The sequence below is a fragment of the Euprymna scolopes genome, chromosome 7, assembly GCF_053919585.1.
Source record: "Euprymna scolopes isolate OS-2025 chromosome 7, ASM5391958v1, whole genome shotgun sequence".
Lineage (NCBI taxonomy): Eukaryota > Metazoa > Mollusca > Cephalopoda > Sepiida > Sepiolidae > Euprymna > Euprymna scolopes.
In genome coordinates, this window is record NC_136488.1 from 156,884,375 (window position 1) to 156,908,586 (window position 24,212).

The 24,212-nt window shown below is 31.6% G+C and overlaps 1 protein-coding gene across 2 annotated transcripts in view; it reads right to left on the reverse strand.

The window, feature by feature from the left end:
- LOC145280095 (cathepsin L2-like) overlaps positions 1 to 18,847 on the reverse strand; it is a 41,151-nt gene extending 22,304 nt beyond the window's left edge. Inside the window, exons 1-3 of one of the 2 annotated variants that reach the window (XM_080131820.1) lie at positions 18,712 to 18,847; positions 8,601 to 8,807; positions 766 to 871 (exon numbers count right to left, since the gene is read on the reverse strand). In XM_080131820.1, coding sequence (XP_079987946.1) covers positions 766 to 871; positions 8,601 to 8,752 — 258 coding nt within the window. In that variant the 5' untranslated portion in view covers positions 8,753 to 8,807; positions 18,712 to 18,847. Of the gene's footprint in view, positions 1 to 765; positions 872 to 8,600; positions 8,808 to 18,706 lie in introns of both variants that reach the window. The other variant, XM_080131819.1, reaches the window with a different exon arrangement.
- Between the last annotated feature and the right edge of the window lie 5,365 nt (positions 18,848 to 24,212).

Here is a 24,212-nt window from a genome sequence, read left to right on the forward strand (position 1 = left end):
AACATTAAGCGCTCCAGTCGAGTCCCCTACCGTTTGAACTATCAACAGATATATAAGAAAGATTTAAAATTGAATTATTTCAAGCAATGAATGAATTTGTGCATGCGCAAAAGTAACAGAAATATGTTGGCAAGTTGAAATGAACATTTTGCATTTCAACTTGCGAACATATTTCTGTATGCACTATTCATCCATCCAAACAAAGATTATACTCGTTGTAAATCATCCTTGGTGTACGATTACTATTTCCTGTTAATTTCGGTGTTGTGTCACAGATAGTCACAGAGTTTATCGGTTGAATATTTTCACACAGACACACCCGTACATACATCTAATGTTTTATTTATATAGATAACTAACATTTCGGCCCGGCGTTGTCCGGGTGTTTGGAGGTGTATGCGGAGCAAAAAAAAAAGTCAATTTATTTTAACTTTGACCCCTATTATGACCCCTTAACGTTTATTGTTTTGGGCTTAAATCAAGTTATCAAGTTAGATCCATGTCCAAGGAACCTTTTTCTAAAATTTCAAGTGCGTAGACCCAAAATGCATAATACAACTTTTTATATCTCGATAACTACTTATTTCTGCAAAATTTCAATTCGATTTTCGTATTAAGCATAGTCCAAAACCTATAAAAGGTGTCATTTAAAAGGAAATTGTGGAGATGAACCTTGGACCCCATTGTATTAAATTTAAGATATTGTACATTTAAAGCCAAAAGTGATGAAATCGGTCAAACTATCCCGGATAATGTCATACTTACCATATCGGAGTATTCGTTGATGCCCAGCCAATAAGAATGCTGACCGACGGCAGTCAGATGATTGTGTTCGTTTATTCGCTGCAGATTTCTCTCCCAAATGAATCGCCTACAACAAAGAAAATGATTTTTTATACAAGAGTACCCAGCGTAGTATAAACACCCTCAATCTCCCCATGCTAAGAACAGCTTTCGAGGTTGGTTCCCCCCCCCGAAGGCCTTCTTAACGGGGGTATTCGGGTACAAAAAAAAAAAATTAATTTTCTGACTCGTTGAACGTGTCATCGTTTTTTGTTTGTTTGTTTTTGTTTGTTTGTTTGATTGTTGTTGTTGTTTTTTCTTTTTTTGTTTTTTGTTGTTGTTTTTTGGGGTTTTTTTTTTCATTCTATGATTTCTGCTTTAATTTTCAAGACCGTGACGGAATTTTGTGGGCATGAATAAAATAAATATGTAGAAACAAGACACACAGAAAAGATGAAAATAATATTCTATACCCTGAGAGGTAATCCAAACCGGTTTTTATTAATATTTTTAAATGCTGCTTTTGTTTCCAAAAACAAGTTAACATAAAAAAAAATCTCAATAAAATAACAAATGAACTTGTGCCCAAAAAGATGGTGTCTACGTAAAAGAAAAATTCTTTGTAATGATTTAAGCGTTAAAAATCTAACAAATGCTCATTACAGTAAATTTTAGTGCTGAAAACTACAAAGAGAGTTGGGGGGTGAGAACTAGTTGTGCTTTTTTTTTTACCAAAACAAGAAAAACAAGTCTTACTTTAAGTAAGTAAATATCTCTATTATTATATAAAAAAAAAAAGGAACATTGTGTGTGAGGGGGTGTCTAGGTGTGTGTGAGTTCGTTCCCTATGGACTCCAAAACGACTGGGCCGATTTTTATAAAAGTTCCCACGAAGGTACATTATGTGCTTTGCAGTGTTTTTTAGATAGGTTTTGTATGGGAATGTCTTCGATAAGTATCGATAATCAAAATAATCCGATGAAAGAAGGAACAGACGATTTTGACCAAAGTTAACACCTTACACCGCCTAACATCATAAGTGCGTTTGAGAAGTTTTATTGGCACACAAAACGAAAGGACCGACATATAAAAATCAACAGTATATTCTTTAATATGAAAGGGGTTCGTCCGAAATGAATTTTTCTGTTTAAAGCACAATTAAACCATGATACTTGACTTTTGTATTTTAAACTCAAATTCATGCCATTATATATAAAAGTGATTTTATAAAATAAACTGTAGATTCTCTACAGTGCAATGTAGACTGCAATGTATTGTGAACTAAGTTATTACGGGGAGACATTTGAAGCTTCCTCCCCAAATAAAGCAACCAATTTTATTGAAAAATGGGCGATTTCCCCGATTTCGATGACAACAAAAAATATGAGAGTATGAAACATTTGTTGGTCATCATTCAATCCCGGGTAACTCTATAGGTTGGGATATGCGCAAAATGCAGACTAAACTTTTATGGTTTTTAACCAACTTGCGCTTTCGTAGTTTAAAAAATTAAATGGAAAATGAAGGTTGTTTGTTTTTTTGTCTGGTATTTTTGCATTTAGCGCATCAGATATCCATAAATGTTGGCTCAGGCTCGACCGGCAGCTATCGCAAACCGTCGGAATATGCCGAGCGTTAATCAAGTTAATTAGCTAATGAAAAACCGATAACAAACGCGCTTAGTCAATAAAAACGCAAAGCAGACTACTTTTAATAGATTGAGAGAAAGTTAATTTTTAATCACGCACAAATATAATCAGTTTAACTGTAACCCTAAACCTTAAAATTTAGTTTCAATCACACAAATATTATAAGACCAACTCTGACTTAAATGTCAACAGTTTTCCTAAAAATTCATTTTTTTTTGTGGAAAAAACATAAACAAAAAAGAAATATTAAAGTTTTCCTAACAATAAACGTTAAAAACTTACTAAAAAGATCAAATTTGTTCCTCAAAATTCTCTTGAAAAAAAAAAATCGTTTCTATTTATTTAAAACAAAAAAAAAATAAAACAAAGTTTATTCATAAAATTTACGGTAGAGTATTATATTTTATTTTATTGTTTTTCCATTTCCAATCTATGGTTCCTCTGCCAAACTTTCGCAAAAACACTCGTCAACTACAACCATTATCAACAATTTCTGTCACTCTATGTGTGCTTTAATCTAAACGTAAATTCCATGAACAAAGTTTCCTTCCTAGAACCTCCGACCCATAGAACTGTTTCACTGGCCTACTTTCCAACTGACTACAATATGGTTGTCTTCAAGTCTGATGTAAATAAGTTCTTGTTGAGCCCTCTTCTTCAATAATCAAATATTACCCAATTTCCATCATTAACGGTCACTGCGCTATTGTCTCGATGACCGCCTTACACTCATTAATCCTTATCCTCGAGTGGCCTTCTGATTTTGATAAGTGGTGACTCCCTTGGAAAAAAAAAGTGCCGAATTTTCTTAATTTTATTTTAGTTCAATAAATGTTCAGATAATTAATGTTTTATTTTGTGTTATTGTATTATTTTAGTGTATTTGTTTTGTTTTTAACTAAAAGTTTCGCGAAACTGACGTTTTCGGGTGTGGTTTCTTGGATTGTCTCCCCTTGTTCTAAAGTGAAGCTTTTAAAAATGAAAACAAAAAAAATATTTTCAAATAATAGTAATGCACGAGTGCCGAAAAATTACATCAAATTATTAAAACAGTGTGGAGTGTGGCTGTTCACTCTTGTAGCAGAAACAAATGGGACTTTTTTCTTCCTCGAATCAATGCCTCTCCCTTGTACTATTTGGCCACATAATGACCAATCAGGGGTACGGCGCATTGATCCTTCCTATCCCCAAAGGAAATCGGCCAGCATCCGGTTGGAAGAAGAACAACTCGTACTTACTGAGAGAACCACCAAATAGAACGGACCTCCCTTTTCTTCTCTCTCCACCTCGGTGATTTCTAACGGTATCGACGATTCCACGGGGAATAACTACCGCGACACCACCAGGTAGCCGGAGTCCAGCTTTTGACAAGGAACATTACATTCTCATTAATAAACCTTTTCTGTGTTACCTTTTATGAAGTTGTTGCGTTCGTCATTTCAGAAGCTTGCATTGAATTGTTTATTTAATTAGGGTGTGCCCTAAAGGCATACAAACCCTAAACTCTTGTTCGTCGTAAAAATATACATCATTTGGTGATTGACATTAAAAAAGAACTATATTGTATGTACCCGTTAAAGAATAAAGTTCCTATTTATAATGCCTCCCCACGGGACAGCGTTAGACACCAGGGTCGTTTTTTAACGTGGAGAAAAGGAACAAAAATAAAAATTTTCAGTTGAGAGAGTACAAGAAATTGAAGTGTTGCATCTGAAGAACAGGTACTACACTTTGAGATATTAACTCTTTTATTCAGGTTAAAATTACAATGCAAGTTCAAACTGAACAGGTACTACACTTTGACCTTGGCCTTCGTCTTCTCTTAAGGGATTAAGGGTTAAGGAATAAAGTTATCATTAAAAAAAATCGCTTAATTTGATCAATTTTTTTTTTTTTTTTTTTTTTTTTTACAAAGGAAAATCAAATTTTGATAAGATCGATCGTATCGCGGCCATCTTGGCTATTCCCGCGGAGGATGAGGAGGGATTGCCTTTAAACGAAAAAGGAATTATGCCAACGAAAACGTGGTCCTTCTGCATATTATCGATCTTTCGAATTTATCGACGAAATTATTTTAATACGTATACAAATAAAAGTAAATAATTTTACAAACAAAAATATTTATCAATTTATTAAAATCAGATGTTGATTACCCATCCTGTACATGTAGTTACCGTTTTGTATATATAAACTGAATTTGATATTAACATAGAACGACGTTAATAAAATATTTTTAGATTATAAAAACTTTAAATTAATCTGAAATTAGTGATTTTAAAAAAAAAAAAAAGAAGCTCTGTGTGATTTAGGTAGTGACGTAGTTTTAGTTACAGAGAGACAATCTCCATTAAAACAAAATGTATACATCTACATGATTGACTGCTGCTTATACAGAGAAGATACTGTGCTACTTTTTTTTATATAATATTTTCAAGTTAAATACAAGTTTTACAATATCTTTTGTTTATTAAATTGTTAGGTGAAAGTACAGAATAGTTACAAAACATCCCCTCACTGTTAATGAGTTTCTAAATAATGTTATTATTTCAGTACGGTGCCTTTTCTGCATAAATGCCGACTGGGTTATTAAAAAAAATCAAAATACCGTATATTTCGGCGTATAAGACGACCGTCAGATAAGATGAGGTAAAAAAAATTGGAGCAAATTTTTTAAAATTTATCATATATCGGTTGTATAAGACGCGAAACCGCGTTTGTTTAGCCTAGGCAACGTTCGGTATCTTATGAAATATTGGTCTTTAAAAATGATTTTTTTTTTTTTTAATTTTAAGGGTCGTCTTATATGCCGAAATATACGGTACGTTAAAATTATAGAATTGAATGGTAAATTTTTACTTTCTTTCCATCTTTACCATTAAATTTTTACTTTCTTTTTCAGCTTTACCATTAAATTTTTACTTTCTTTTTCAGCTTTACCATTAAATTGAGGGCTTTACTAAAAATGTACGACCAAAATTATGCCCGATCAATGTACGACTGACTGCTCCTGCTGTTTGTCATATAGAAATGTGTAAAGTTGCTTGAATCAGCGGGAGCCGAATCGAACATTTAGACGTGTCGGATTTGCGCCATACATAAACAGGTTTACTAAAATTGTACGACTAAATAATCTACAATTATTTGCTTCTGCTGCTGATTTGCTATTAAAGTAACTTCGACACAAACGAACTACTGTGTTTATCAGCGCAAAATATTGTAAAAACCTATTGTGGTATTATTGAAATAAACAATAAATGTTTCAGACGAGAGGTTATTTTTTATTTTATTTTATTTATTTATTTATTTATTTTTTTTTTTGCAGATATATGTTTAGATTCATATAAGAAGTATTTACAAAAATAATTTATTTTTTCATTATTCTCTCTTAAGATAATTAATACTTTCTGCATTTTTTTACAGCGTTTATTTTCGTATTACGTTTAAGTTATTTTAACGCAATTTTCTTACAAATAAATCTACTTTAACCCGTTGACAACCATAAGCGCATTTTACAACGGCGATTTACCCATCGCCTTCCTTTTTTTAATTTATTCCCCATTTTTAATGCACCTTTCTTAAAAGGCATTCATGCATTTTACTTCTACACTACCAACATAAATAAATAACCCCGAAAATATGCTTTTTTTAATTTGCGTTACAAATAAATAATCAACGCGACAATAAAACGTATTGTTTTACTGTGTATGTTTTCAGCGTCCCAATTCTTTTTTTTTTTCCACATTTAAATTAAAAGATATATCAAAATGTGAATTTAACTTTAAGTATTATGGTATCTGTTCAGTGCACATTTATCTATAAGTATGGCAAACCACTTACAAGTAAAAGGCAGTCAGTCTTTTTTGTTTGTTTTTTTACACAGTGATCACCACTTATCAAGGCCCGGAAGCCACTCAGGGATAAGGGTTATTGCAAGTACATTACGTTAATGTGGAGATTTTTTTTTTTTTTATTATTATTCAACTTTCACCCCAAACAAGGCATAGTGCCCCTTTGAAGCAGGGGGCTACTATTAGGGACTTAATTAACGGGGTCATTATGAAGGGAGAAGAGTAGAAAGATGTTTGTTAACATTACACTTCAACTTCTGCATATCATTGCAGTTGGGAAAGCAGAATCTCGGAAGGGAGTTCCAAAGACCCGCAGTTCTGGGGAAGAAACTATTGGATTAAAAGGCTTTCTTGCACCTAGGAATCTCTACTGTAAAGGGATGAGACTTAGTAGCTTGTCGGGTTTGTCGGGGGTAGTTACGTCGGGGAGGTACAAGTGTTTGATGAAGTATTTACTTAAGGGGGCGGTTCATTAGGAATTTTTGTTTTTGTTTTGTTTTTTGTTTTTCAAAAATAAACAATTATAAACAGAACGACTAATAGAAATCTATATATATTCTTTTTTTTTTTTTCATTTTAATATACTTTCATAGAAATATTTCTGTTATGTCATAAAAAAACTATTTTCTTTACATCACAAGTGTCACGCTCATACATTAATTCCATAGCTAATATAACATACTGACCCAACGGGTCACGGGTAGTCTAGTTAAATCCTAAAAGACTTAGACAATTATTTGGCACATTGTGTTGGAAAAAATAATTCTCAGTCGTTAAGGGTTTTATTAGTCGAAGCAACTTCGGGAGTTTCAAGTTTAATTTAAAAATCGAACCGATAAAAAATAACAAGCAATAGTCGATAATGATAGTTTTACAAAGATTTTCTAGCGTTACGTAGTTATTGTTTAAACTTTAAAGAAAAAGGTCACTTGTAAAATTTGCAAGAAAGAAAATTCTCGGCTGAAAATTGTGATTAAATTAGGTTTTTTGTTTTGTTTTGTTTTTTCAATAATAAATAAATAAAGGTTTTTATTTATTTATTTATTTATTTATTACAAAGATTAAACAATAAAAAAGTGGCACACTGGGTTGAAAAAAGTCTCAGTACTTAAGAATCTGCCCAAAATAATCGCAACTGTGATTAAAATGTTATTGTTTATTTTAATAATCTTTTTTCGCTAACGGACTCAGTAGATCGCCCGTGTAAGATGGAATATTTAATAAAAATTGGGAGTTTTCTGTTAGTAAATATATTTTTAAGTATGGGTCTAAAAAGATATTTGTAGTAATCACACAGAACTATTTTCTCTGGTGAATCAATGCCCTTCTCTCTGAGTTCTCCGGCCACAGGCTGCCCTATAAGCTAACAGGGCGCAATGATTCATCTGCTCCTTAAAAAGTCTTGAGGGAACATCGGTCAGTCAGAGCAACCAGCCTAGCAACACCTATCCTCTCTCGTCCCCTGTCCACCGGACATCTCGCTATAGCATTGACGGTCTCGATTTGAGACAACTGCTATCCAGCTGGGGTCGACACGGTACTGATTGACCGACGACGACCTTAAAAGAACTTTTGTTTCTTTTCTGCCTTGTACTTTGCTATAATTTATTAGGAAGCTAAAACAATTACCTCACCTAAAGATTTGCCAAAATGACTTCTTGAAATTCTGGGTAACTTTATTTTATTGATTATTATAAGATTATTATTATTTAACGATATTTTATGCTGACGGACCCAGGTGATCGCCTGTGTCGAAGTTGCTTTAATCAGCAGCAAGGGCAATTAGTCGTACATTAACCGTACATAATTTTTAGTCGTACATATTTAGTAAAACCGTTAAATTGACGACTTTAATAGGTTTTCGAGTATGCTGAAAACGAATATCACATTAAAATTTGGGGTAGACAAATACTGGATATTAAGACATTTTTCTAATGTATTACTTGATAAATGTTAGAAAACACCCCCTCCACCCCATGTAAGAATGGCGACCGCCATTCTTACATGGGGTGGAGGGGGGTGTTTTCTAACACGCATGTGCATTAGTATTTTTCAGTTGGAAAACATGGTCTTCAGTAAAAACATATTGGATAATAAAGGTCTTAATATCCAGAAAACTACTTGTCTCCCCCAAATTTGAATATGATGTTCGTGTTCAGCATACCCGAAAACTTATAAAAGTCGTCAATTTAACGGTGAATGCTGAGGTGGATAAAAGTTTAAAAAATACCAATTAAATTAATCCGAATAAATAATACAAGTTTAAACTGTAAAATTAAAAACAAATAAAGACAATTTTTTTTTAATAAAATCTTTCTACCTTGTAATTTCTAAATCTTTTGACTCGTAGCATTTGTTGTGGACTTTCTTGAATTCGATCCAAATGTCATCAAGGGATTTATTGTTGGACAGAATATATGCACATGTGGTGTGCAAGGCGACCAGGACTAGGAAGACGATGGCGACGTTCATTTTAACAGACAACCAAAATACCGAATCAAAAGCAGTTCCTTCTTTGTAACAAGTCCTAAAAAAGAAAAAGTAAGAAAAAATAATAGATTTGTGTTTTATTTACACACACATATATACATACATATACATATATATATATATATATATATATATATATATATATATATATATATATATATATATATATACACTAGCATTTCAGCCCGGCGTTGCCCGGGTAGGTGTATCAGAATTTTTGTAGGAATTTTTGACACCCCTAACACGAAACTGCGAATAAAATATAAAAATCTCATAATTTCTCTTTTAAAAGTGGGTTATTTATTTTCTTTATGGATTATACTTCCAAAATAAACTATTACAGTTGTTTTAAAAGTAAGAGAAATATATATTTTTTTTTAAACAGTAATGAATTTTCCGAACTCAATATTTTTCAATTTTTAAACTTTAAAAATCTATCAAAATTTTTCTATTGATTCTATTTTTACGATATTTTCAGGGTCAATGTGAAATTTTATGTTCTTTCCAATAAACCGAATATAATATTTTAGACAAACGTTTTTTTTTTAAATTCACGCCCCCCCCCCATTTGTGTAAGTGTCACACATTTTCAAGTTTCTCTTAAAAAGTAAATAATTAATTTATGTTGAATAGTTTTATATATCACAAATTGAAGAGAAAAGGTCAATAAATAATATATTCAAATTTAAAACAAAAAAAAATCCGTTTTTTAGAAATTTACCTGTAAAGTCCGAAGTTTAAAACCTTTTTAAAAAAAAAAACACACATTGTTTTTTGTTTTGTTTTTTTTGTTTGTTTTTTTTAATGAAACCTTGGTCCTTGCTCCTTTAATTGAAAAAAAAATTAGGGCTTGAATTACATTTTTCGAGGAGTTATAAGCTTGGAAAGACAGGGGGTCGAATAATTCACGCCTCTCATTTTGAAATGTCTATTAAAAAGTAAATAATTAATTTATGTTGAATAGCTTTATATATCACAAATTGAAGAGAAAAGGTCAATAAATAATATATTCAAATTTAAAACAAAAAAAATCCGTTTTTTAGAAATTTACCTGTAAAGTCCGAAGTTTAAAACCTTTTTTTTTTTTAAAAAAACACATTTTTTTTGTTGTTTTTTTTTAAATAAAACCTTGGTCCTTGCTCCTTTAATTGAAAAAAAAATTAGGGCTTGAATTACATTTTTCGAGGAGTTATAAGCTTGGAAAGATGGAGTGGAATTATTCACTATTTTCACGAAATTTCACGAAATTTCTGATACACCTATAATGCCCGGGTGTTTGGGGGTGTATGTTAAGCAAAAAAAAAAGTGGTAGTGGCAAGGCAGCCTCAAACCCGTACTGCAAAGGAGGAAAAGAATGGGGTAAAACCTAACGTTTATGCTGTTACGACCACTACCAAACTGAAAGCGACATTTTTTTTTAATTAAGGCTAGACAATCTAAAGGAGAGGATAACTTTAAAAAATATCGGCGAAAAAAGTGACCCCCCCCGCCCCTGTAGAAAAGTGCCTAGTTGAAGGGGAAGATATTAATGTTTTTAGCCAATTTTTCGATATTTGTCGTATGAAAGGTCGAACTTTAAAATGATACTGATCTTGGTAAAATCCGTCGCCTCTATTGAAAGTTTAAAGCAGACATGCAAACATACATACATACATACATTTATATATTGGTAACTAAAAATTTTCGACCGAAACTGATGAAAAAGCTTGCCCTATCTCTGAATACCCTTTATTTAAATTTTCAAATATTTAGACCAGAAATTGTCTGAGTAATTTGGAAGAGACCGCAGAGGTCAATTTTTTTTTACATTTGACCCCTATTATGACCCCTTAAAATTTATTGTTTTGCGTTCAAATCAAGTTATTAAGTTAGACCCATGTTCAAGGAACATATATCTAAAATTTCAAGTGCGTAGACCTAAAATTGTCGGAGGAGTTTGGTAGAGTTCTCAAAGGTCAAATCGTTGAACTTTGACCCCTTAATCGCCAAATTTCTGGCCAAAAACCGATCATCAAATTTCGAGTCTGTAGACTAAAAATTGACAGAGTTATTGCGTAGGGAAATGTACACAGACACACAGATACGTTCACTTTTATATATATATATATATATATATATATATATATATATATATATATATATATATATATATATATATATGCGGGTAAAAATTGAAATAAAACATTCTAGGATTAAAAGGGTCACTAGTGTTTTAACATGAATAGTTTTTACGTGCAAAAATTGCAAAAAAAAAAACGAAATTTTAAAACAAATCATTTTTTTACAACGGATAATAATATAAAAGTTACTTTCAATCATGAAAATGCTCATTCATGCAAACTTGAAAGTTAAGTACTCACATGTCAATATGTTCATAGAATGAATAATATACGTGTATGAGTATTTGGCAGCGTGGAAGTATGAGCCTCGGTTTATCTTGTTTTTAGTGCGCGCATGAGTAGCAATACATTTCTCTTCGACTGACTCTTGCTAACATGTATGAATGCGTGCGTGAAATTAACACTGCTTGTATGTGTCCTTGAAGATTTTTTTGTGATTTGGCTCTTGCCTCCCTCAGCCCCGGATAGAGGTGATTTTGTCGGATCACATTCCGTTAAAATACTTGCAAAGCAGACACAGGAATTCAACTCTGTGGCGATAAGACAGGGACCGGAACTTGGCTGACAGTACGGAACCGATGAGATTGTAAATTCTTGTACCTTGTCCAAGAGAGGGAAAGACTATTGTTTGGTACATCAGCCCAGATGGCAAAAATACTCAAATGTAAATTGTACAAATTAGACTCTGGACATCTTGGTAAAATTACAATTGATTTTTTTTATTTGTTTGTTTGTTGTTGTTTTTGCTGTGTGCGTGCGTGCGTGCGTGCGTGCGTGTGTGTGTGTGTGTGTGTGTGTGTGTGTGTGTGTGTGTGTGTGTGTGTGTGTGTGTGTGTGTTTGTTTGTTTGCTTGTGCGCGCACGCGCGTTTCAAATAACTTCAGGTCTCCGTAGTTAATTTTAAACTATCATTAAATTCTGTTGCTTTTTTTATTTTTTATTTATTTCTTTTTTTTTTTTTTGTAATTTCGCTATGCAAATCTATAGCGTTATATAAAAAGATGGAATTATTTAAAATTCAGCTACTTATATTATAATATTTTTGTATATTCTTATAGCTAATCATCCTTAATCTTATTTAGACAAAAAAAATAATTAATTGGTTATATATATATATATATATATATATATATATATATATATATGTGTGTGTGTGTGTGTGTGTGTGTGTGTATGTATGTATGTATGTATGTATGTATGTATGTATGTATGTATGTATGTATTCTATTATCCAATGAAAACAGGAAGTCCAGTTTAATAAAACAAAACGTTTTTAGGTCAACTCGAAGTTTTCACTTTACACCGGTGCCGTTGTATTTCGAGTCGCCTAATCTTCTGCTTCGTCTGTATAATCTGAAAATGTGGTGCTTAATCAGTAATCTAAAACGGATGAACTGTACGAGAGTGCCCACCCCCTAAAAATCCGTGTGTTTTTGTTTGTTTGTTTTTTGTTTTGTTTTGTTTGTTTTTTCACCATTTTTAAAACTTTTAAAAAGCTGATCCATCCTGGGCCCAACTCTTTTCCTGATCTACATTAATGATCTTCCAAATCATATCCTTACATCATTTGTAGACATTTATGCTGACGACACTACCATTTATGGTACCACATCTAAGACAGTAAACGACCAAGTTCTCTCCAATTCTCTCTCCTCTGATCTTGAGCACGTAGTACAATGGGGAAAGGAGTGGCTGGTTACTTTTAATGCATCTAAAACCAAGCTTCTCTCTTTACATCATCAACATTCTAATCCACATTTGTCATCAATTGAAATGAATGGCTCTCGTCTTCAGGAGGCCTCAAGTTTTGACAAGCTTCTGGGCTTGACCATTACTCCTGATCTTAAATGGAACACGTATATCAAATCTGTTGCCAAGGCCGCTGGAAAAATGGTCGGATCTTTCTATCGATCCGGTAGATATCTCACTGCTGATGCTATTCTCTATCTATATAAGAGCCAGGTACGTCCAAGGATGGAATACTGTTGCCACATCTGGGCAGGAGCTGCTAGAAAGGACTTGTCCTGCCTTGATAGAGTTCAAAATAGACTTCGTAGCCTCGTAGGAGATATCCTTTTCTCCTCCTTGCAACCTCTATCTCACAGAAGAGATGTTGCGAGTTTGTCTCTGATGTATCGTTATTTTCATGGAAAGTGTTCAACTGAGCTTCAATCTATGGTCCCCCCTCGCCAAACTTTCACAAGAAACACTCGTCTAGCTGTAAACACTATCAATAATTTCCCCCACTCTTTATCTGTGCCTAAACCTAAACGTAGATTCCATGAACAAAGCTTCTTTCTTAGAACTGCACGCCTGTGGAATTGTCTTCCGTTTTCCTGCTTTCCGGCTGACTACAATATGGTTGTGTTCAAGTCTAAAGTTAATAAGTTCTTGATGAGCCGTTCCATATAAGTTATCAAATTTACCAAATTTACCAAATTTTCATTACTAATGATTACTATATTGACCAATTTCTACTGTACACTCTTTAATCCTTATCCTTGAGTGGCCTCTGGGCCTTGATAATGTGGTGATGCCTATGTAAAAAAAAAAAAAAAAAAAAACGTGCATTCTTAGGAGGTGTGCACTCTCGTACAGGTCCGCCATAAAGAATTTTTTTTTCCAATAAGATTGATAACAAAAAGTATGCTGATCATGATGAAGAAGGGGATTATACTTCGTTCATGTTTGCTGGTATATTTTTCTTTAGAACTAACCGCTAAAACAGTGCTTGTTGGCATTCTGTACATGTTCAGTGTAAATGGAGACACTGATATTATTGTAGCTTTTTTTTGTTAAAACTGCAAAAGTATTTATCTAAGCCAGCAAGAACGTCCGGCAAAGCACGGTTAGCAGTATCAGAATTTGGGGGGAATTTTCAGCCGAGTCGCCATTTTGAATAGACACCTATCTTTCTATCAGATTATAAAAATATGAAAACGTAATTTAAACCCGTAAATTTTATTTCAATAAAACGAGCAAAGACCAAATTTTAATATCATAAAAGCTTTAATAGAGAAATAAACAATTTTATTTATTTTTCCTTCGGTTTCTTCACTTAACATTTCACGGAATGTCGAACAATAACATTACTTGAATCTTACGATAAATATTTAACGGCAAAATAAAGAACTTACCTGGTTAATGAGTAAGATATGCTTTCTTTTAATCTTCCTGTATGAGAATTTATTCATATTTATGTATTATAATCCATGTATTTTTTAAATGGAAGGATTTTTCCAACACGTATAGCGACAACGCGTGTCTTTCAAGAAAGTTGTAAAGACACCGGATGTTAAGATTACACTTACTTATGTACGGAAGCCTATAAGTGTAAAAAAAAACACTAATTCAGAAACCTTAATAATCTCGATATTGGATTATATTCCTTCAAATTTTCCACTTTTAAAGGTTTTCGGAGGCGCTGAAAACGGAAATAACCATTTATATATACGGCAAACGAAACTAGTAGTTTCCAAGATAAAAAATTTTACAAATGGTCACAAAGTGGGGGGTCACTTTTCTATAATGATGTGACGTCAAATGGGCACCCACTTTATGGCCACATTGCAATGAACAGATTTTGCCGTAATTTTAAAGGAATTTTCGAGGGTGGCTTCATATTGACCCTATATGAATAAAGGGTGGAATTATTCATATTTACCCTATATGATTAAACAAATATTTAATGTAATAATAACAATAATAACAAACCACAACACGTCTTCTTTATAATATAAGTTTTTTATTCCGTTTTGTATAAAATAAACGAAGGTTTATGTATATATCAAAAATATAAACAGAACACTTTAGGATTGACATTTCCTATTTTCCAATGTAAGTAAGATTTTAATCAAATATTTTCTTATAAATTCTTCAAAGATGTGAGAAATTAAGCAGAAAGACAAAGAAATTCCATTTGAATTTATTGAAATAAAAAAGAAATTTGAGTTTATTTTAAATTCAGGGGAAAAAAATTAAGATAAGTTTGCAAATGTCTTTAAAACAAGAAAATAAATAAAATTTTCCAGCGTACATTTTGAAATCAGAATAAAAGTTTAAATAATTTTATTAAAAACAAAATAAGAAAATATAAATTCTCCTTAGACAGATTTAAATTCCAGAATAAAAAGTTTTTCAATATTTTTTTTTTTTTTTTTTTTACAAGAAAATAAATTTTTCCAGCAGACAGTTTGAATTCAGAATAAAAGGTTTGGATTCAATGTTTAAAATTCAAAATGCCGCCCGGCCCCGGCGCCCGGCCCGACTGTCTCTTTAACACGGTAAGTTTGGGAAAAGATGTTATAAATAATAAACTAGACAAAATACTATTAAAAATCAACCGAATATATGTCAACTTATGTCACGGTAACATATATTGAGCGAATTTCTAACAGTATTTTGTCTAGTTTATAATTTATAATACCTTTTCCCAAACTTACCCTCTCCGAGAGAGAGTCGGGAGCCATTTTGAATTTTAAACACTGCATGTTTTTCGAGCTGAATAAACATGTTACACTGAATAAAAACACAAAAAATATATCCAGTTAGGTAGAAATGTAACTTATCTTGCCTTTGATAACATTTATTTGTTCTATATTTGTTTTTGGACAACTTTTTCGAATTTATAATACAAACCCACTTTAATAATTTATTCTGGAAGTATATTCCATAAAGAAAATAAACCCACTTTAAAAATAGAAATTACGAGTTATTTATATTTTCTTTGCAGTTTCGTGTTAGGGGTGTCAAAAATTCCTACAAAAATTCTGATACTGCTTATGCGTGCAAAACAAACCCACATTGGCAACATGTGGGTTTGTTTTGCAACAATAAAGACACTAAAATATTATCCAGTTAGGTAGAAATGTAACTTATCTTGCCTTTGATAACATTTATTTGCTATATTTTTGTTTTTAGACCACTTTCTTTTTAATCTATGTGTACAGACAGAGACAGTAATAATGCAAACGTAACTTTTACTTTATGGCCGAAGGCAGCAGTTACGTTTTTGCCCGACTTCTAAAGGGAGATAACTTGTCCATTTTTTTTTTTTTTTTGCGCCTTTACGCTATCGTACATGAAAACTGGGATTTTTCATTTTTGGATTTACACGGATTACGAAATGACGAAGATATGCAATGTTATTTTTTTTTTTTTAATATCTTAAAGAAATACCTGAATTTTTTATTTATTATACTATAAATCTGCATTATCGGGTTTCGTCTTTTTTTTTTTATCGAAAAAAAGGAAACCAGGAATTAAATATAAAAATATACACTGACCGAACATTAATGACTGGAAAATTCTAAACAAAAATTAAGCTTCCACGTAAAAAAAAAAAAAAAAAAAAAAAAACACGTAGTTATCGAAAAAAGAAGGATTTACATTTTTGACTTTACCGGTAAATTTACAGATAAGTGATATTTTTTTGTTGTTTTAAATTTGAGTATTTTATTTATTCATGTTTTATCTTCAATTTGTGATATATAAAACGTGTTGACCAAAATTAATTATTAAAATTCTCATAGACATTTCAAAATGGGGGGTGGGTGAATTTATAAAACAACGTTTGTCTAAAATATTATATTCAGTTTATCGGAAAGAGCATAAAATTTTACATTCACCCTGAAAAAAACGTAACAATTGAACGATTAGGAAAATTTTGATAGATTTTTAAAGTTTAAAAATTGAAAAATATTAATCTCATAAAAATCAATTGATTTCATTACGTAACAAAATGGCTCCCAGAGCGCACGCACGCACTTTGTAAACACTGTTTTTTAAACAATGAAAAATAATATTTCCATTATTTTTTAAACAACTTAAATAGTTTATTTTGGAAGCATATTCTATAAAGAAAATAAATAACCCACTTTAGAAAGAGAAATTACGAGTTTTCTATATTTTATTCGCAGTTTTCTGTTAGGGGTGTCAAAAATTCCCCCAAAATTCTGATACTGCTAAAGCACGGTTGTAAAGTACGCTTAAATATGATATTGTAATTCGTGCAGATTTCATATATATTATTATAGAGTTAATATTCTATCGAATTTTATATATTATAAAGTTGCGATTTCAAATTTAAAAATATATATATCCATATGACTTAGGTGCATTAGCTTGAATCGAAACCGATATATATATATATATATATATATATATATATATATATATATATATATATATATATATATATATATATATATATATAACTTGAGTTCCTTCAGCCATAATCGAAACCGAAACCAAAACTTATGAAGAATTCGTGATAAAATTATTTATAAAAAAAGTAGATTACTGGAGTGCCATCAGTTATAATCGAAACCGAAACCAAAACTTCTAAGAATTCTTGGTAAAATTATTTATGACAAGAAATGGAAGTACATAACAATTAAATGACCCAGATGTAAGCGTGACACAGAAAATAACCCACATGCTATCGTATTATAAATATATATATATATATATATATATATATATATATATATATATATACACACGACAAAACAATTAAATATGTAATATATATATATATATATATATATATATATATATATATATATATATATATATATATATATATATATATATAAACCGAGCCAGAGATGTCTCGTGATGTGGGGTTCGAATCGTTCGACTGGTATTAATCGTGACACCCTGCACTGAAGATTCCAGAAAAGATGAAACACTAGTGTCTGTAGGTATTTAATATTTATTATAGTATATATATATATATATATATATATATATATATATATATATATATATATATATATATATATATATATATATATAGGAGCAAACAGTTAATAAAACATGTTAAAAAACACTTTGAAAAAGAGTTAAAACATATTTAATCTGAAAAGGAAATACTTGATAAGTGGATAGTCCTTAATCCGCGGAGTTTCGAAGAAATACTTTCCTTCTCATCAGATGGTAGGAATTAGCAAAATGCGGGATATATATATATATATATATATATATATATATATATATATATATATATATATATATATATATATATATATATATATATATATATACACACACACACACACGACAAAACAATTAAATATGTAATATTTGTGTTTGCTTAAAACGACATGTAAAAAATCGATCTGTCGACTGTATCTTCACAAGTACCACGAAAACTAACAAAATGTCAGTTTTGTTTAAAAAATGAAAACATCATATAAGGACGCTTTGTCTAGCGTTTAACAAAAAAATGCAAAAATTAAAGAAACATTTTTTAAAAAAAGACAAATAAAAAGTTACGTGCTTATTTAGATTTGCACTTATGGCGACAATTAAAAGCAAAGAAAATATAAAAAAGTCTGTATTATCATACAACGTACTCACTGCAGGCAGAAGCAGAACGAAGATGTCATATTCCCAAAATCACGTAAATCGATCAAGTAGTTTTATTTCAAACTAAGAAAATCAAAATTTACGATTTTTAGCGAGTTTACTACCAAACTTCATTGAACATAAGGCTGATGGCTGATTTTTTTATCTCTCAACTTCGATTTGAGTTGTCCTCTCTTTTTTATTTTATTGGATGTGATCATGGCCGACGAAAACACTACGACTCGCTTTGTCGTAGAATCTGATTCTCTTGAATAAAAAATACTTTATCAAATTACGTGATTTTAGGAATATTTCATGTTCGTTCCGTGACTGGTATGTAGAACTTTTACATATAGTATGAATGTACCCTTTTCCAGACTTTTCTGTATTTTTGTTTAATCTTTAATTGCCGCCATAAGTGCCAATTTTGAATAAGCACCAAAAGTTAATAAGATTTTTTTTTTTACCTCACCGTCGATCGCTGTTGAAAACTATATCGGAAAAGAATCAAACTGAGATTGTAATCATACATATATATGTGTGTGTGTGTGTGTGTGTGTGTGTGTGTGTGTGTGTGTGTGTGTGTGTGTGTGTGTGTGTGTGTGTGTGTGATTGAAAAACGTGTTATGGAAATATTTGTAAACATTTAAACAATGTTCTTATTCCTTTGAATCGGGTTCATTTCGCGTCAGGAACAAAGTTCAGAAGAAAAAAAAAAACTTTAAACAAATACAAAAACGGATAAATAAACATTTACAAAACTGTTTAAATATATTAATGGATTTTAGTATTCCTATTTAGTTTACGGTTAAAGATAACATTTTTAAAGCCAATTAGTCTTCCGAGGGATTGGATGCCCTTTGGAATTAATCATTACTTCCCCCCTCCTCTTTTATTTTTATTTTATTTTTATTTATTTATTTATTTATTTTTATTTATTTATTTATTAATTAGTTTTGGTGCGTCCATATTGAACGAACGAATATAATGAAAGACTGCTGATATTACAGGAATGGTGTCAATAAACAAACAAATAATTACACTTGGGTCAATTTTTACGATGTGTCCCAGTCTGTTATAAACACCCCAACCTCCCCATGTAAAGACCGGCTTTCGGAATAACCCCCCCCCCCCAACATCCCCATGTAAAGACCGGCTTTCGAGGTTGTGGGTGTTTATTCTGAAAGCCGTTACGACGTGCCCCAGCGTATTATAAATACCCCAACCTCCCATGTTAAGAACGGCTTTAGGAATAAACACTCCCTAACCTCCTCATGTTAAGAACGGCTTCGAGATTGGGGGTATTTATTCTGAAAGCCGTTACGACGTGCCCCAGCGTATTATAAACACCCCAACGTCCCCATGTTAATAACGGCTTTCGGAATAAACACCTTCAACCTCCCCATGTTAAGAACGGAATTCGAGGTTGGGGGTATTCCGAAAGCCGTTCTTAACATGGGGAGGTTGGGGTGCTTATAATACGCTGGGGCACATCGTAAAAATTGACCTAAACTTGTAATAATCAAAAGATTTTTTAGGTATTTATTAACTGTGTCCATATTAATTTCGGTTCGAAATTAAACATCATCGTTTTTGTTTAGTTGTGAAAAGTTAAGTTTTTTGTTTCTGTTCTCTCGAACTAAGTCAGTAGCACCGTGGCTACCGAGAGTAAAGAAGGCCGATGCACATGACAGCGTGACGTCATTATCAGATCCACTTGTAGGTATATGGTCTAGGCTAAAGATCCCTATTAGCAACAGTTTCGTCTAGTTTTCAGTTTGCTGTCCAACATGGTTTATTCTTGCGTTATTCCAAATTGCCAGGGAAATTATCTAAAAGGCCTCAAAGTACATATATTTTCTTTTCCTAAAGAGAAGGGGCAAGTCTCAATTTGGATACGTGTCATTAGAAGGGAACCAAATATAGTCAAGTAAGTAATGTTATTTGTTAATAATTAAACGTGTATTTAATTAGAACTGTGTTCAAGCACTGCCATAACGTTTGATAACATTGTTAATATAAATTAAAGAAACAATACTATTTATTGCTAATACAGCAAATATTATGTTGATATTTTTAACTGTTTATTTTCTTATAAGGCTAAAAAGTCTATCAGGAAGGTTGAAAATTTAATTTAATTTTGTTTTAGGTTTTAAAATTATAAACAAATAATTTTTACATGAGAATAATTGTCAAAATGTCTTTTTTAATAATAAATAAAACCTTTCATTGAGTATTTCCAAATATTTTAAAGTTCGATATTTTTTTTTTCTAAAGTCGATTTGAAAATTATTCACCACGCGGCTATTAATAAAATTAGCGGTGACTGAATGTTATATATTAAAATTTATGGTTTCTTTTTAGAATTATAAACAAATAATTTTTACATGAGAATATTTATAAAAAAAAAATTATTATTTATTTACTTGCCTCCCTACGAGGGCATAGTTAGACACAAGGTCGGTTTTTAAAATGGGAAAATCTAGCTCCCGAAAAAGGGGCACTCTGGATAGAAACAAAAAATAAAATAAAAATTGTCTCAGTCATGAAGGATTTCTCCTCCACTTACCGAGGACAGAACAACTGAAGTGTAGCATCAGAACAGATACTACACTGTGATCTTGTGCCGAAGATAAATGTTACCAAAGACAAAATAATTTACTAATGTTCCAACGGTGTTTTAACTTACGTTTTTCTTTACTTCCAAGCAAAAGTGGTGTCAAGTATATTGAAATGAAAACAAATATCGTTTGTTTTCATTCTTAAAATTATATATCGATGGTTTTCACTTTTAATATTATTCATCATTGGTGTTTAATGGTTTTTAATTGTTTGTTTCCTAAATTCATAATTCAGTTTTATCAGTATTAAATTGTATATTGCTTTAAAATTACTTAATTCTATATACATAATATTTATATTTTATATTGAATAAAGTTTAGTTTCAGTATTAATCGAACTGTGTTCTTTTTTCATTTTTAAAAATGTTTTATTGCTCTTTTTCAAATGACCCTCATATAGTACCGACAGTCTGACAAATCTTACCTACATTGCCTGCAGACATTTTTCAGTTAACAGGCCTTCTTCTTACTCTCGGTGGCCGTGGTAGCACGTAGTCTCATGATGTGTCGATCATGTGATTGTTTCTGCCATCGAGCATAGCAATTGTTTACTAAAATGAAGGCGATGATTCAACACACCGTGACAAAGGAACGAAATTCGAAAATTGAAAAACTGAATTTCAAGTAAAAACAAATGGTGCCTACGTAATTGTATTTGCTGGCAAAATTCAAAAGTTGAATACCAATATTTTACTTTCATAGAAGAATGGAAATATCTTCGTAAATATATATTTCTCGATTCTTGGCTACAGTCTTTGATTGAAAAATATACGGCTTTTCTGAAGTGGTGATGTTCGGAGAATTATTGAAAGATTTTTTTTTTAAGTTAACTCTTTTCAGCAACGAATGGTCATGTGATACTCGGCATACCATATATGGGTTTTCCATTAATGATGTTTGGCGTCAACGTCAACCAGAAGCATACAGATGGTTTCATTTTAGGAAGCAATTTTAGGGTGCGTAATATATATTTCGTTGCGGTTTGGAAACATCATGTCGCATACGACAACTTATTTTTCAGGAAGTTGGTCCCAAAGATAAGAGGCAAAAAAGATAAGCAAGGAGTGTTAATCTATTTTGTTTTGTAAACAGAAGGGTGTATTTTGCATGATTTTATATCTTGTTAAAAGAGGTTTGGTACTTTGAAATAATTTGATAAATTATGGAATAAGAAGAGTAGATATTTAAAAGTGAAGAAAGAGATGTTTATTTTCGGGAGGAGGGTAGCATGGTTAACCAAAGAAATTCTGTTTTTTTTTTTTTTCATTATTATTATTATTATTATTGTTCTCCAGACATTACATCCCTCTCCACAAAAAAGAAAATTGCTTACACGAGCAATTTTCGTGAGGTAAGTAGATACGTTTTAGCAAAGACAACTTGTTTCAGGCGATAATCACCTGCTTGTACCATATTGCAGAAGAAGGCCTTTTGATTGCTTCAACTAGTGAAATTAATCGGTATTCGACCTAGATTCCACTTATAAATTTCATTTTCTTTTTTTTTTATGGCGACTTTGAAGATCTTTGTTAGAAAAATAGATTAAGTATTGTCTTCTGTCCACCCATAGCCTTGAACCCCTGGAGGAGCATAGGCCATCCACAACTTAGTATGCCATGTCTACAGTGAGATTAGATTTTTTTGTAAATAATTTGTTTTTCAGCCTTCACGTTGAGTTTTTCAGATCATTTAGCCTTCACCTTGAGTTTTTCAGATCATTTAGCCTTCACCTTGAGTTTTTCAGATCATTTAGCCTTCACCTTGAGTTTTTCAGATTATTTAGCCTTCACGTTGAGTTTTTCAGATCATTTAGCCTTCACCTTGAGTTTTTCAGATTATTTAGCTTTCACGTTGAGTTTTTCAGATCATTTAGCCTTCACCTTGAGTTTTTCAGATTATTTAGCTTTCACGTTGAGTTTTTCAGATCATTTAGCCTTCACCTTGAGTTTTTCAGATTATTTAGCTTTCACGTTGAGTTTTTCAGATCATTTAGCCTTCACCTTGAGTTTTTCAGATCATTTAGCCTTCACCTTGAGTTTTTCAGATTATTTAGCCTTCACGTTGAGTTTTTCAGATCATTTAGCCTTCACCTTGAGTTTTTCAGATTATTTAGCTTTCACGTTGAGTTTTTCAGATCATTTAGCCTTCACCTTGAGTTTTTCAGATTATTTAGCTTTCACGTTGAGTTTTTCAGATCATTTAGCCTTCACCTTGAGTTTTTCAGATTATTTAGCTTTCACGTTGAGTTTTTCAGATCATTTAGCCTTCACCTTGAGTTTTTCAGATTATTTAGCTTTCACGTTGAGTTTTTCAGATCATTTAGCCTTCACCTTGAGTTTTTCAGATTATTTAGCTTTCACGTTGAGTTTTTCAGATCATTTAGCCTTCACCTTGAGTTTTTCAGATTATTTAGCCTTCACGTTGAGTTTTTCAGATTATTTAGCCTTCACGTTGAGTTTTTCAGATCATTTAGCCTTCACCTTGAGTTTTTCAGATCATTTAGCCTTCACGTTGAGTTTTTCAGATTATTTAGCTTTCACGTTGAGTTTTTCAGATCATTTAGCCTTCACCTTGAGTTTTTCAGATTATTTAGCTTTCACGTTGAGTTTTTCAGATCATTTAGCCTTCACCTTGAGTTTTTCAGATCATTTAGCCTTCACGTTGAGTTTTTCAGATTATTTAGCCTTCACGTTGAGTTTTTCAGATCATTTAGCCTTCACCTTGAGTTTTTCAGATCATTTAGCCTTCACGTTGAGTTTTTCAGATTATTTAGCCTTCACGTTGAGTTTTTCAGATTATTTAGCCTTCACGTTGAAAAAGAACATGAGCAAAAGAAAAGCGAGAAGTGAAATCAAGCGTCAATTTAATCAACTATGGAGAATGAATTCTTATTCATTGCGAATTCTTCAGGAAAAACCAATGTGCATAGTTTGTGTAAACACATTCACGGAAAACAGAACTTTTAATCTTAGCAAACACTATAAGAAACACCAATAAATATAAACAATAAATAAACATTTTTAAAAAAATAGAAGTTAGTCTGTGGCTACGGAAAGAATATGTGGTAAAGAAAAAAAGAGGATACCACTAAGAGGCAAAATTTGGTTGTAAAGAAAAGCTGTGATAATTTAGAGATGCTCAAAGTATCCTACGAAATTGCCTTCGTGTTAGCTAAAAAGCATAAGCCTTTTTTCTGACGGCGAAGAAATTGTGAAGCTCTGTCTTAAAAAATTTGCAAAAACGTGTTGATGATAAAAGTATAGAAAGAAAAGGAAAGTCGCTTTGTCAAAGCAGACATATATATATATATATATATATATATATATATATATATATATATATATAAATGTAA